This window comes from Nicotiana tabacum, chromosome 23 (genome assembly GCF_000715075.1).
Source record: "Nicotiana tabacum cultivar K326 chromosome 23, ASM71507v2, whole genome shotgun sequence".
Classification (NCBI taxonomy): Eukaryota; Viridiplantae; Streptophyta; class Magnoliopsida; order Solanales; family Solanaceae; genus Nicotiana; species Nicotiana tabacum.
In genome coordinates, this window is record NC_134102.1 from 3,698,422 (window position 1) to 3,714,519 (window position 16,098).

General features: G+C 35.9%; 1 protein-coding gene across 1 annotated transcript; it reads right to left on the reverse strand.

Annotated features, from left to right (window-relative positions):
* Positions 1-1,273: 1,273 nt before the first annotated feature.
* On the reverse strand, positions 1,274-15,761 carry LOC107784667 (villin-3). Its single transcript, XM_075246442.1, has 22 exons — positions 15,303-15,761; positions 13,200-13,350; positions 12,904-13,003; positions 12,697-12,765; positions 12,382-12,618; positions 12,122-12,299; positions 9,004-9,136; positions 8,617-8,773; positions 8,396-8,543; positions 8,216-8,316; positions 7,981-8,139; positions 7,142-7,210; positions 6,998-7,066; positions 6,758-6,895; positions 5,119-5,247; positions 4,585-4,734; positions 4,238-4,378; positions 4,028-4,153; positions 3,395-3,457; positions 2,547-2,838; positions 1,928-2,142; positions 1,274-1,845 (listed from the first exon to the last, which is right to left on the reverse strand). Exons 2-22 carry the CDS (start codon positions 13,253-13,255, stop codon positions 1,732-1,734), a joined length of 2,844 nt encoding a protein of 947 aa, XP_075102543.1. The 5' UTR covers positions 13,256-13,350; positions 15,303-15,761; the 3' UTR covers positions 1,274-1,731.
* Positions 15,762-16,098: the final 337 nt, after the last annotated feature.

The window sequence follows — 16,098 nt, forward strand, 5'->3', positions numbered from 1 at the left end:
TAAAAATGTGTTATTCTTTTGGAACGGACTAATAAAAAAAGCATGTCGTATAAATTGAAACGGATGGAGTAATCCCTATGTTTTAATTTAGATGACACATTTAATTTAATCCCTATGTTTCTAATTATTTTAATATAGTGATCAAAATTCATACTGTTTAATTCTCGAGAATAATTGTTAGGTAAGGAGTTCTTTTCTATTACTAACACGTACTATTATTTCCATTCTGATCTTTCTGTGGAGATCCTTGTTCCTCTTTTAGTCTCATTTTTCTTCTTTTTTTCATTTGAATTTTGTCCATATTCTAACATGGGCATCCATTCATTGTCTTTAAGATTTTGGGTGAAATTAAAAAATAGTCAGATTTACAAGTGATAATTGAAAAATAACCACAGTTTTAAAAGTAATCGAAATTTAGTCACTTTTCATGTAAAGATAAATCTGAACGAAAATACTGTTCAAAATTCGAAAAAAATTCCACCATAATATATTGGAATTCGAATTTTTTACATGTGAACTTCCAGCACAATATACTAAAATTTCAGCATAATATACTGGTCCAGTATAATATGCTGAAAGTTCATACACAGGTGCTCCAATCTCCAGTATATTATGCTGGAACTTTCCGTGTGTTGGAGTTCAAGCATAATATGGTGGAAGTTCATACACATGTGCATCAATCTCCAATATATTATGCTGGAATTTTCCGTATTGCAGCAAAATAGTAGCTATTTTTCAATGACTTTACAAACGTTTAACTATTTTTTAATTACCGGTCCCGTGCTATTTTCACAAAATAAATGATGGTTTATACAAAACTGTTTTATAAAGATTGATTGAAATCGAAAAAAAAACAGAAAATAATACTAATCAATATCTCAATTAACTATAAAGCTAAGCTTAGATCAAAATACAATCAATACCATTATCATCATTATTATATAAATGTAAATGTATAAATTTTCATTTTAAATCTTTCTAAGCTAATTTAACATGAAAAAAGTTGCTAAACAAAGATCCAAGAATGAAATGCAAACCACCAATAGAGTAAACTCTTGATCCAATGTTCATTTGTTTAGCACCCAAAAACTCAAATACGTGTGATTGAAATCTCAATAGCCAATGTGTGAACAAAGCCTTAAAAAGAATAACATAACCAAAACATGTACTCGTGGAATAGTCGAGTTGCATGCAAGTTGGCCTGGATACCACCGGTAATATAAAAAAACGAAGAATAAAATAACCAAAGCAGGTACCCGATAGAATAGTCGAGTTGTATGCAAGCTGGCCTGGATACCACTGGTATTGAAAAACGAAGAATAACATAACCAAATAGGTCTCTTGATGGCAAACCCCAAATGTTGTACTGCTTTTGTATCGGTTACAACATATAATGTATACACCCTTTAATTAACAAATACATAACTAGAAAGAGACGACACTTCAATGAACACAAACTCGAATACACTGATCAAATCAAAGAATCAATCTGGCTGCTGACTTTCAACCAAAAACCAAACTTCAAGCAGGCATCACATAATCGTAAAAATAAAACTATCACGAGCTATGGTCATTGAGAGAAGCAGACGGGAAAAAAAAATGCTACATACACAATCCAGGCAATATGTACCTATAAAAGTAGGTTGCTCTGGTGAGAAACATGTCACAAATGTTGAGAGTTGCAAGATGGAGATGGTAGCGTGGGACGCCATTTGGTTTCCAATGCAGATTCTAGAAGAGATCAACCTTTCTTTTGTGCATATCTTGCTTCCATTTAGGCAACTTATAGAATGCTTCTTTTTTCATACCAAGTACAGACTCAAATTCCTCATCCGAAAGATAAGCCTGAAAGAACACCATAAGAAACATGAGAAGGAATCGAGTTTCATCCAAATATAGGAATGTCAACAGTATTTGAGTTGCAAACCTCTCTCCGCTTAAAGTCAATCCCAGTGACAGGGTTGTCAGATTTAGCCTTCAGCTGTTCATAACTAAAAATAGCCTGACCACTTTCATTTCCACCCTCGTCCTGCTCTGCTTCTGGCTTTGGTTCTGACCCATTAGACTCTGCGGGCTCAACTATCTCCTTAGGTTCTGAAGCTTTTTCAGAATCTTGGACCTCAGCAGTAGAAAGATCATTTTCTGCTATGGCGGAAAAGTAAGCATCGAGGTATGTCAAACTACTCCTACAACTAAACTTAAAGGTTAATTTAAAGTAAATGATTCAATTTTCCATAGAGCCAACGTTTCCCTCAATGACATTAACTGACAAAATTTGCTATTGTAACACTTTAAGAACAATAAACGCACATAATGCATGCATAAAATAGAACCATCAACATAATTTATGCATGCATGTATACCGAGATAATTGCATGCACATGTACTTAAAACGTATGAACTAAAAGCATGAGAATAAAGGAGAAAATGATTTTGAAGTCAGCATAATATATCTTGATACAATAATAGAAGAGATTCGCAAGACACAAAATGGAGAATGCACTGAGAGCTAATAGCAAGAGGAAGAGCAAAAAACATTTTTATACCAGTAGGGCCAGAGTCTGCTGATCGGACAGGAGAGCTTCTGCTTGACCGGACAGGTGAGCTTCTGTTTGATCGGACAGGAGAACCGCCCTCAGATGACTGCTTTTTTTCAGCTGTAAGAACACCAGATAACGCAGCAATGGCAGCTGCTCTTTGTGAAGCCGAACTTGTTCCAGCAGGCCTTGTTGCAGAACTAGATTTTGGAGGAGATGGGGAGCTGAAAGCAGAGTTCAAAGCAGCTAAGGCTGACGCCCTTTGGGTTGGCCCACCTGACCCATTTGATCTTTGCTGGTTCTGAAATATAGAGCAGGCCATTAAGCACCTTCGAAAATTTTTGAACATCGGAGATTTTTCACATTCGATGTTTGGTTGATAATGACAAAAATCAACCCTTAAGTCTTCACAATCAATAACCATGAGGACACTGATTACTTTACTTCTGTGCATTCTTTCAGAAAACCTTCCTTTAAATCTGAAATATTTTAATAGCCGAATGTCATTTTTATTTGCAATTATGGTTCCTTCTCCTATTCCAAATTCTGTTGTTATATCACTTTCTTCTTGTTTTTCTTTTCTAATATGATCCTAATGTAAACCCAGACAGAGATATGAAACTTGGGGCCAGGGAGCGCCAACCGAAAAGATTTTCTTCATTACACTTCTAGTATGGCCAGCTTAGATAGGAAAACGTACAATGTTGCACATGCTAGATTGGTCTCTGAAAGGAATTATCAACTATGCGATTCACGGATTTCAGATGTCTTGAGATGACAGAAATGGAAAAACATTTGCAAGTACAAAATAAATTGAGCATATATAGATTCTTGCTTCGATGAAATCTAGTAATTACCTCTGAAGCATGACCAACACCAAAGAGTAGCATAACCTTCTTCTGGAACGAGTTTCCATGGGCCTGGTTAAATAGGTAGGTAGTTTAGTGCAGAATAAAGATCATATTATTCCTTAGAGGTGGGAAAAAACACTCTGAGATAACTGATAAGATCAATATGTTACAACTACAGATATCGTGGAGTACCAGAATTGCAGTTAAAATACCCATGTAGAAATTCACCCTCAAGTAAAGTAACTTTGTCTTCAGCAGTGAGAAAGAAGAAGCTTCAACATGTTTGTTTAACCCCTATTACAAAGCTATCGACAGAAACCCTTTTTTAACACAGATCATTTAATATCTTGTACAAGACGGTTTATAATAAGTCCATGATTTTGGTTTATGGAAGCTGAATGGTTTTCAGCATAAGAAGAAGTTGTTTATCAAAATGGTTATTGAGTTCAGCCGATAATATTTATCGGTGCTTGTCATAGTTAATCTGTAGCAATTAGTATTAGCTCTTGCACCATCTCTCCAGTTCCTCCTCTCCAAAATTATATGGAAAAACCAATAAAGGATGACTAATGCTTCTATGACATCAACATAGGGTTTATGAGTTCCAAATCAACATTGACAAGAAGTTTAGTCACGTACACTAGCTTTCGCAGGATCCCATGAGAAAAATGTTGTAAAGAAGCAAGGCTCATTTCCTTCTGTTACTTTATAGAGTGGAACATTTGGTGATAATCCTTCCAAAGATGCAGCCATCTCTACGTATTTCTGTAATCATATTAATGGATTAAAATGTAAATTAGAAGACACGCTTACATAACAATAAATGCGTATGATAACCTAGCAAATTACCTGTCCAACGTCAAAAGCGCTCTGCTTTTCTTTGGAGTCTGCTGACTGACCAATCCAAACAAACACTTCAGCATGTGTATCGAGCAGTAAGACGTCCTCAGTTAATAAATCATCTTGAGAGAAGTTGTAGATTTCTTCAACCTAACAAGTGAGTAGAGAATAAATTAGAAAAGATAGGGAGCTGAACATAAAACTGAGAGATTTTAAATTAATACTATAGGACATACCTCAAATTTTCCTGGATATCAACGCGATAACATGGAAATCATTGGAAAAAAAATAGTTAGCAGCTGAAAGATATCCTTATTGCAAATACAAAATAAAATGAATTATAGGATAATGGATACACCTTTATTAAATGAATAAGCAAACAAGTGGGGATCCCGGGAGACTTCTGTAGCCACTTTCTTGCTGGTATAACTTTGTTTTCCTCCAACAGCAAACCAGAAAGCTGAGCTCTCTGTTCCCTCTTTAGTGTGTTTCACTGTCGCTCCTGGCTGAAGTTGCACAGAAAATTAACTCAATTAGTCCTGTGTAGCACACACTAGGACGAAACAGGATAAAATGTGTTAATATTTTTCCAATTGGAGTAGATTGTCACCTTCCATGCTAGCTCGAATAGTGAGAATTGCCAGATAACAACTTTTAGCATGAAAAAACTCACTCACTGTCTCACTCGCTGTAGATATGGATATATTTTATTTTCATTATTAATTATATATCTAGGGTAACTCTCATAAACTCAAGTGGAATCTGCTTGAGAATAGAAATTTAAATTCCCCTCCTAGTCTTTGGATATTTCAAAGTGAAATCCTTGGAATTTCAAAGTGAAATTATGAGCACTTTCTCAAAGAGTACTTAAAAGACTGGGCCCTTCTCACCTTCAAGAATTCTGCAACCTTAGCTGCTAATTGCTGCTGCTCGTAAGTACTCTGGTTACCGTGCCAACTGAATATTGAAGAGCCAGATTGCAGAAGAAAACACTCATTAGAGTTCAGCGAAGCTGGCACCTGACAGAGTTTAGACACGAAAAGAAAACAATAAATAATCCTGGTAGAAAAATTTAATTTCATAAGTTCACAATTTTCAGTAATGAGATGAGAATTGCAACATTAACTAATCACAGATTACAGTCATCGATTAAACCAGTCAAGTCTCCTGAATTAGAAGTAATGAGCTCTCGACACCAAAAGCAATGTATTGGGAGTATAATTCAATGATATCATAACTGAAAAAAATACACAGGTATGCATATAACAAAGAGAGAGAGAAAGTACTAAATATAATCACAGCAAACAAGTATAACTTTGAGCTTTTTCAACAGTAGTATTTCAGGTAGAGTTGAAAATTACTCGAGCTTAATTAGGACTATTATCTTCCTAGATCTGCCCCTCAACACCAAAGCAAATCAAAACAAGCAACTAGCTCGTACCCTCTTGTAATAATAATACTAGAACACAAGTAAGAAAGTAAGTACTAACAGCAAAATTAAACTATTAGAACTATGAACACCAAAACAAAGAAGATTATAACTGGGATTGTACGGTATGTTGAAGACAGGATATACAGCGGAGCGGTCACTGAGAGTTCATACCAGATCTCAACTAGTTTGGGATTGAAGCACAGTTGATTAAAAACATGCTGAGCTTTATCCAGGTATCTAAGCAGACCATAAGAAATCTTAATAATTTATCATAAGAATATATTATAGAACTATTTCCAGAAAAGGAGCATACTAGCACTCAGCTTTCCTTCCCCCAAACTTGATCGCTGCAACTATAACGCATGCAAAGAACACGTTTGACAAAAGCAGACGACCATATCACCATATAAGGTAGTAGAAAGCCCACACTGAGCCAGCAATAGAATAGAGGTATAAGTTTCACTAGAGGGAGGCGTTCGCACTCGAAAAAAAGATTCTATCAACCTGGAGAGTAGCTACTCTCTATCAAAAAACAAGTGTCATCAAAGGCGAAAAGCGCAAAAAAGCTCTAAAGTCTATTGGGGCCTTAAGCGCAAAGCACAAAAAAAGCATGGGTTTTTATGAAGAAAGGCGCTAATGGAGAAAAGCTACAAATATATGTGTAGTCCAAGATTAACATCTATAAGCATGAATACCAAATATATGGACAAAAAAATTAAAGAAAATTTACGATAAAGTGAAATATCAATTGTTTAGTGTCGCCTCTTCAAGATTACGCTCATTGGCAAGGAAAAGTATGCCTTAGGGCCTTGATGACAACACTGAAGCGCCCGCTAAGCGAGACGAAGCGCTCAACATGTTTTGAGCCTCGCTTCAGGGCTTAAACGCGCTTTAAGCGCGCCTTTGATAACACTGCTAAAAACAGGTTGACAATGTGGTTTGCGACAATTAAAAGAACGGTATGAAGTAAGACCAACAAGAACGCAGATAGGAGAACATATACCATAGGAGCAAAGGATATTTTCTGCTTAGAATTCTAAAATAATTATCTGCAACTTTAGTAGCCAAAAAAAAAGGTTGAAGGTCCGTAAGATTACAGCATCAACTTGAACCGCTTTGTTATTATGCACAGAAGTTCCAGATAACCGAATAAGTGCAACTGAATCAGCAGCATAGGTTTCATCATTCAAGCCTTTATCAGCAATATAATTTTTGTAGCCAGAGCTCAAACCACCCTGAGGAAAACAGAAATTCATCAGGGTTATTGAAGATGTAATGTAAAATCAAGTTCTGCAGCAACAACAGCCTGAATTACGCTGTATGAAGAGGTACCGTACCTTAAGGACCAGCATGGGCTGGAAGATTGCAACAAATTGTGGAGGTTCTTTCCCTTGAAACACCCGACCCTGGACAATGTTAAATGTCAAATTAAAACCTCACCGACTTTTTGAGAGAGAGAACCAATATGTGACGAGTAATACCAGCACAGGTCTTCCTTTAAAAGAATTGCACATTGTACTGGCCAATCGAGCAGCCATGCTTTGGTCCTCCTGTATCAAAGCACATGAATTCATCACGTAACGAAATTGGATAACGAGCATTCAGACTCATTACATATCTCCAACAAAGCAGAAAGACGAAACACAAGCTAAGAAAGGGTACTAGATGAAAGCACAAGGCTGGTTTTTTTAGACCCTTCACATTTAATTTGGCCCCTTCCCTGGTGGAGAAGATCAGAACCTCCAAACATTTCAAACTAAGCCAGATAGTATTATTGCACTATAGTACTTAATCCTTGAATTGACATTCCTATAACACACTACACACCTCACTTTAAATCACTTCATCTCTTATAAAGATCACATCTGCCCCATGCTGCTCGGGCTTTTCAAAGTTGCTACCAAGTGCGTGTTGGATCCTCCAAAAGTGGTGCATTTTTGGAGGACCCAACACGGCAAGGCAGCCTTTTTGGAGAGTCAGAGCATCATAGCATCTACCTCACTCTAATGTAATAAATCATGTTTTATCAGTAAGACTTTCTTTTATAAAAATCTCCATACTGGCCTAATTGAAGAATAGTTCACAAGAAAGTACATACATATGAGAATCATTTAAACAATTGAAGTCTTAGGTGTAAACCATTACAATTTATGGTTACATTTCCTTTTTTTCACCATTTTCACAATGTAGCTCACAAACAAGTTAAGACAATGAAAACTATAATTCTCTGAGGCATGGCATATCAAGTTAATTATTCAAACAAAATTTATGGGAAAAAAAGATGCATGCACCCTTGATTTGCAGTGACAATCCGCATTACCTCAATACTATCCTTTCCAATCCACCAGCATAGATAATAATCTTCTCTTCTATCATGAGAGTGGTAGTTGTAGAGAACTATATAGCAATCTCCACTGTAGAATTTACCAATATCTTCTTTTGGGACGGGTGTCTTTGCACTACCATTGATGCGCCAAACCTAATATTCAGTTAAACAAGCTGGTAAATCAGCACAAACATTGTTGACGAAATGGAAAGAAGGGTGCTGATCGAACCTCTACTTTTCCACCCCCTTCAAGCAATGGAGGTACTTCCTCAATCACAGGAGCACTTTTGCTGGCACCTTTGACACCGACACCTTGTTGCTTCAGCAAAGCTGTAAAGACGCGACAACTTCTTAAAACTACTGACGACAAACAACATTACAATTCTTCACAAGTTAAGAGTAAATATACCTGCTACTTTTCCTCTCCCCTCTTCAGGCGCAGGTGCGGATCCTGATGGCCAAGAGTCAAAGTTGGACTTGAAAGAATGTGGCTCATAACCTTGAATAACCCGGGTTACACGTGTTGCCTTGGGTCTATTTTGAGAGACAAGATATTCCTGGGGATATTATGAGCCATTTAGAAACAAGAAATCATATCAAACAAGAAACATGTGGATTAAACAATTCTACCTCTGCTGTTTGAATGGCAGCTTTCCTCTCCTCCAGTTGAGTTACACGACCAACCCAGACAAATACCTCAGCACCGCAATCCAAAAGATAACATTTGTTGTTTTCCAAGCTGGACTTTGAAAGTTCACCATCCATAGGACTAACTTGACCATTGATACTGCAAAATGAGGGACAATCAACTTCAGCACCACATCAACAAAATGTTGATATACAAAATCCAGTGATGAGAAAGTAGCAATATAAGGGCATTGCAATTGACATAGAAATGGGAAAAAAAAAGAAGAAGAAAGGGAATCAAAGTTGTCAACATGAATTAGTTAAAAAGTAACAATTGAGTCGCTAACCTCAACCTAATAACAAACATAAGACAAAAGAAGGCCACAATACCTGTAAAGTTTAGGAGGTGTCTTCTCGGGGACAATATCATCTTCAGTAACAACCTTTTTGCTAATTGGAGCAAATCCACCAAACAAAACCCAGAATGAACCAGAATCAGACTCAGCTTGCAAATTTCCATCATCTGAGATGTACAGTGGAAAAGGTATGGAGTAGTCAAGCCCATAGGTATGTCACATAAAATTTAGCAAAGTAAAGAAAGAGCGGTATGCTGCACTAGATGCCGTACATGGCGGATAAACATAAACACTGACTCTGTCCAATATGGTATTGACATCACAATAAAGATCATTTACCCATTAGCTTACTAATTTTAAATGTTTGTTCCTTATCTTGGTTGATAATATACATAAAAGCATGGCAGCATTCAATGGCGAACTCTACTTTTCGAAATTTTCCACCTGAAGTATAAGCATGATATTTATTTTTAGGGAAAAGGGCCAAATATACCCCTCTACTTTAGTATGTTGTTCATATCTACCCTCCGTTATACTATCGGGTCACATCTACCCTTACCGTTAGCCAAACTTTTTAAAAATACCCTCCACCTAACGGAAAGCCACCAAATTAAAAAAATACCTATTTTTTTAAAACCCATTAATAACCCGTTAAATCTTTTTTATTTACTGCACTTCTTCCTTACAGATTAGTCATCTCCTTCGTAGTCATTTGTTGAACTTAAGACGTGAAAGACATAAAAATACCGACAATCATATATTCATTTATATATTGAGTCACGATTCTTTTAATATCCTTATTATATGTTTATTATATTCTACCTTTTCAAATTTTTTTCTTCTAGCTTCTCTTTGTTTTTCCCACCATGCAGAATTGTGCCGAGTATTCACCATGATTTTTTTCCACCATGACGTGAATGTTTATAGCATCTTATTAGGTTGGCAATTATGAAGTCTTAAGGCAGCTACCGAGGTATTTCTTCCTCCAAAAATGAGCCTTTGTTGACGAGTATTAACGCACCATATTTTCTTATTCTGCTTTAAGCATTTGAGCAACGAGTAATTATCGCCAAATCACGCCTTAAGAATCAAAGTTAGATTTCAAGCTATGGGATGCGATACTCATAATTCTTAGTAACAACTGAACTTATAAGGAACAAAAATTAGAAAATAATTAGAGAAGATTCAATTTAATATCAAGCTAGAGCAGTGTTGTAAATAGCAAGCGTTATGTTGCTAATAGCGTGTGGCGACGCGACACGAGGCAATAGCGCTAATTTGGTATCTTGCGTTGCGATTCAGAAAAAGCGTGCGCCTCTGCCTGTGTAGCGAGAGGCGCTGCGAGGCGAGAGGTGCTACGTAGCGACGTTATTTGGAAAAAGAAGAAGAAAAGGCAGCGACAATGAGAAAAATACAAAATTAGGGCTTGGGTTTTCACTTCTTCTCCTTTAGCGACTGTTTCTCAGCAACTTCAAAAATTAGGGCTTGGGATTCATCTTCTCCATCATCAGACATCAGTACAGTAACCCAGGTATGTTACTTTCTTTTCTTTTCTTCTTCTTCTCCTTTCTTCTTCTTCTATTTCAGAAGTCTTTTTCTCTTTTCCTTCGACACTTCGTTTTCGACCATTGTTGTCTTCTTCTTTTTTTTCTTTTTCTTCTTCTTTCTTCTTTCTTCTTTCTTCAGTGATCAGCTCCTTCATTCTTTCTTCCTTTTTCTTCTTCTCGTCTTATTTTTGGTGCTCTGTTTTTTGACAGGAGCAGAGGCAGAGCAGGGGCTCTTTCTTTCTTTCTTCGCTTCCTCTTTCTTCTTCTCTTATTTTTTTTTTGGTCTGTTTTTCGACCAGCAGCAGAGGCAGTAGAGTCTCTTTTTAGGCTCTATTTTTTTTTTGCTCTGATGAAGACTCCGCTGATGAAGAAGATGATAGCCAATATAATGCTAACATTCATGAAGTTCTAAAATTTGAAAATCTTGAAGAAGAATAGATGTTGCTTGTTTTAGACTTTTAGACTTTAGTTTATGAATCTACTATGACTATCTATTGAGTTTTTAATTTTTGAATTGATATATTTATTAATATATTATTGTTATTGAGTTTTTAGTTATATATATATAAAGATAATATTTTATGCTTTCGTATAAATTGTCGCTTCACATCAAAAAGGTGAGCGCTTCGCTGCAAGCCTCTCACCTCAGTGAAGCGGGCCCTCGTCGCTATTTGTCGCCGCGCGCTATCCAAAACACTAAGCTAGAGTCTAAGAATATCATCAAGAATGAAAGAAAGTACACCAACAAGTTGGAAAGTAACTTAACAACCTAAGTACACTAACTTCACGCATTAACCAAACACAAATATTGGAAACAACAAATATATCAGTTGTTAGCAACATACAAACTAACTATCAAGTGTGCATTGCATTAGACAAAGGGATGCCATATTATAACCACAAAAAATACAACTAAAAGTGATAACATGACATCCTAACGCCATCATGAACAACTAATAACGAAAAATATAAATTCTTACTAATCCTACTTCCACCATTATTCTCGGTCTCTCTAAATGAATAAAATGTGTTAAGACGTCTCAGAAATCTAGGTTCCATATTTTTATATGATGGGTTTAACGGGTTATGGGTTAATGATTTTTTTTTTAAATGATTATTCTATTAATCTGGTGGATTCCGTTAGATGGGGGGTATTTTTAAAAAGTTTTGTTAACGGTAAGGGTAGATATGTCCCGATAGTATAACGGAGTGTAGATGTGAACAATATACCAAAGTAGAGGGGTATATTTGGCCCTTTTCCCTTTTTATCGTTTGAGAAAACTTTCAACATTATATGAACAATATTACTTACTCCATCTGTCCTGACATGAGTGTCCTTCGATTTTGATGGTCAAATTACTAAAAGTTTAGAATGATACTAGACAGTTACTTTTCATATGAAAGTACCCTTGAAATGCTACCAACTGCTTAATGTATTAGTTGCAAGGGTAGAAACTAAATTGACCAGAAATCCAGAATTAAGGAGCAGATAACCTTTTCAACAATCAGATTCAAACAACGACAGGTAAATTAGGATAAAAGGGAGTGTAGGAATATATAAGACTAGACGGGCTTCTCTTTTAATATTCCATGGCTTGTACGTACCAACAATTGCAACATCACACAACCCCTCATGATATTTTTCCTTCAAAAACTGAATAACTTCTAATGCTTTGGCCCTTTCCTGGATATTGGAGTTTGCACCATTGAACTGATATATCTTGTCTTTAGTATCCAGAATGAACACATCATCATGATTTAGAGAGGACCGGGAGAACGGGACCTGACAACATTTTCAACTCAGTTATAAGCAAAATCCAACCACAATTTGACGATCTCACACATAAGTCGTTAAGAAGATGTACCTGCTTCATCCTCACAACTCTTTTACCCTTGCAAATATACAGCCTTGTTTCAAATTCTTCCTCCTCTGGCTTCTTGAATCCAGATGCAATACCACCTTCCAGAGGTATAATACATGGTTTAAAGTATGACAAAAATTTGTCAGATTCGTGACCTTGGATTTCCCGATGCTGTACTGCTCGTCCTCCAAGAACTGCATCAAGCTCCACTGTTTTGATAGCTGCAGTTCCAGCTTCATCCTAACAAAGCATCCAATTATAGAAAATGGAAAACAACATAAGTTGGATATGGAACGAATAATGAAACTGAGCTTGTACCTGGCTAGTATCCTTTCCAAGCCAGAAGTGTATATCATATAAGTAAGCACCTCCCTTTCCTGAAGTTGTCTGAAATTTAAAATGAAAGTATTCCAGGTTATGATTATATAAATATCACTATCCATCAATGAATTCAACAAGCATAAAACATTTTTGTAAAGATAGCTCAGTATAAAATAAACCAAAAACTTATATATTAATATGTACCTGCAAGATGATGTATGAATCACCCGAGTAAAATTTTCCATAATCGGACTTTGGCAAAGGAACTGGCTGGAAATCCTCAATTCTCCAAATTTCGGTTCCTCTAAATAGAGTTAAGTTAAAATCTAAACCTCAAAATTTTCTGACAGACCAAGTTACATCATAAACAATTAACATATAATTACAAGCACTCACAAACAGTCAGGAAGTAACTAAACACCTTCCAGCTTCCTGTACATAATGCATCAAATAGAATGAACTTAAGAAATACCAATGATACGAAACTCAGATAAGGATACACTCTTTGACCTGCACCCTGAAATGCAGAATCCAAAGCTTTTGCAGAGCTAGACATTGTGCGAATTCCTTCTTGTTACACTTCTTTCAACAAAGGAAACTAGAATGCCGAGTGTCCTAACCTCAGCTATTTCAATATTCTGAGCAAACCAACTGTACAATGGAAATGAGAACATCAGTATTTATGGAATATAGTACATATTGACAAATGCAACAAAATTAGGAAATTCATTAACATCCACAGTAGCACAACATAATGAATCTTCGTAAGAACATATATGAGAACAAATCGATCTTTACAACAGAGAGTTCATCACATTTGAAGTGCGATACAGCTTCTTTTACCAACTTCCCTTCCGCAAAACTTATTTAGAATCTAGAAATCATCCTACCGGTAAATTCTATCACCATCTCTGAGCACTTAAGTATCATAAGCGTCTAATATGGAGATGGTTAAAGTGGCATTTTTTGAATCAGCTCACCCTAAGATGCAGCAAGATAGGGCAGGGTTAAATCACCAAATCCACTATCAAGCAAACAACAGTGTAATAGAAGAGAGATATCCCCTTTTAAACAACAAAGAGTGTTAATCTAACTTAATTCGAATTAAGGAGGCATTCAATTTTAAAGACTAGGCAGTATTTTATTCTTCAAGACGATGAAATCTTGTCATCTTTCTAAAACCGGTTATGGCAAATGCAATAAAGGATAGTTCTTTCAAAGCAATTCTCTTAGATGATATCCTTGGTCATGTTAGATGAAGTGAAATGTTAGACAAGCTCCCTTTCTCCAGAAAACATAAAGACTTACATTAAGCATATAATTGCAGCAGATTCAAGAAGCCAATATCAGTCACTTAATCCAATCTTAACAAGATAAAACTACAACCAATAATTTTTCTTTCAAAAGCAGACAGAAGAGTAGTTGGACATGTTATCATAGATAGCTCGATTAAGTAAGCAGCCATGAGCCGACAAGATTGGAAAAGGGTTTCAACTGATATTTTCTCCGAGTACCCCAATCAAACTCCAACAGATTGAGAAAGCAGTGAAAGCTATAGAACAAATATCCTCAATTCACATTTCATCCTCTATGCTCAAAATGAGTCAAAGTATCAAGAAAGCAGAGATGCATCGTTACGTCAGACATTTCTGGTTCTTAAATGAACTGCATTATATCTCAAACTAAGCAACAACAATAAGCCTCAATCCCAAATTGAGCTAGGGTCAGCTACATGAATCCACAATAGCCATTTCGCTCCATTCAGAAACTCAACAATCTGTCCTTTAATACAGATACCTGAAGGGTAATATCCCACTGCCCCATAGTACTCTACGTGAATGCGATACTACCTACGCGTTCGCGAAGCGCTGCAACACCAGCAGATCAGCTGCTACAAAATGGACCAGGGTTCTTTACTTGTCAAAAATAATACTAGGAGTTACTCTAACACTAACCGTTCTCTGCACTTTCAACTAACATATAAATCTCTAAACTACATAAGACTAATGGTAAGTATCGGAATTAACATTCCTCGGAGATAATGTACACCTTATAGAACCAATGATCTATTGTAAGTGTACCCAATAATCAAACATACTGATCCAAAATTCAGGCACCAACCAACAAGACAACAAATTTAACCAAAAAAATCAAAATCATTAAGAACTCATTTTGACAAATTTAATCAAAGAGCTCAACTTAAACCACAAAAAATCAAATTCTCAAGTGCCCATTTGACAAATTTAAACAAAAAGCTCAATAATCAAAAAATCAGAACCCATTGATAAATTTAAATAAAGAGCTCAACTTTAATCAAAAAATCAGAATCCATTTTGATGAATTTAAACAAAGAGCTAAACTCAAATCAAACAATCAGAACCGATTTGAAACATTTAAACAAAGAGTTCATCCAAAATCGCCCATAGATCAAACAAATATCTGCATACCAATTAATCAAATTTGAAATATAACTGAAAACTAAATAAAAAACAGATCTTTTACAATAAAGTCAAAATAAACATATCAATTCAATTCACAAAATCAAGATCTGAGGTAAATATGATCAAAAAATCAAAACCTCAAAATGATTGTAAAAATCGCACCTTTTTTGCTAGTGAGAGATCTATGAAGCACAAAATTCTCCCTCCCGCAGAGAAGAAAAACGAAAAGGGTATGTAAAGCTGGCCAAATATGAAAGAAAGAGAAAAGGGGGTATATTGCAAAGCTGGCCAAATATGAAAAAAGGAAGTGAATAATTGGAGTAATGGGGTTTCAAGATTGTATATTTTGGCCCCTCCTCTTTTTTCCCCTTTTTTTCTGTTTTCTTTGTAGCTTTTGAGATTTGGGATTGGCTGGAAAATTTTTGTAATAATTTTTTCTTTTGGCAGAGAAGAAGAAGAAGAAGAAGAAGAAAATGTATAAAATTGTGGGAGAGAGAGAGAGGTTAAGGATGATGAAGAGAGAGTTTTTGCAAAGACAGGTGAAAGGGAGGCACCGGCCATGCTGGCTTTTTCTTCAGTTTTTCCTTGTATTTTTTGGATTTTTCTTGTTCTTTTTTTTTTCCTTGATTTTTTTCTAGTATTTTATATTCAGGATTTATTTTTCTTTTTGTTAATTTTGTAAACAACATATGAAAAATTTATTACTATCTTAACCTCCACTTCCAACCGAGAGGTTGTGAGTTCGAGTAATCCCAAGAGTAAGGTGGGAGTTCTTGGAGGGAAGGATGCCGAGGGTCTATTGAAAACCGTCTCTCTATCTCATGGTAGGGGTAAGGTCTGCGTACACATTAACCTCCTCACACCCCACTAGTGATATTATATTGGGTTATTGTTGTACCTTCCTTTCATTTTATAGTGGCACTATTTCCCAAAAAAATAATATTTTTATATTTTAAAT

What these genes read in the sequence shown, in the direction of transcription:
- LOC107784667 (XM_075246442.1), bottom strand. Translation starts at nt 13,255, where the DNA reads ATGTCTAGCTCTGCAAAAGCTTTGGATTCTGCATTTCAGGGTGCAGGT. An exon ending in CAGGGTGCAGGTCAAAGAGT is followed by an intron (nt 13,004 to 13,199) that starts GTATCCTTATCT and finishes AACTCTATTTAG; the next exon opens with AGGAACCGAAATTTGGAGAA. An exon ending in CTTATTCATTTAATAAAGGT is followed by an intron (nt 4,379 to 4,584) that starts GTATCCATTATC and finishes CTCACTTGTTAG; the next exon opens with GTTGAAGAAATCTACAACTT.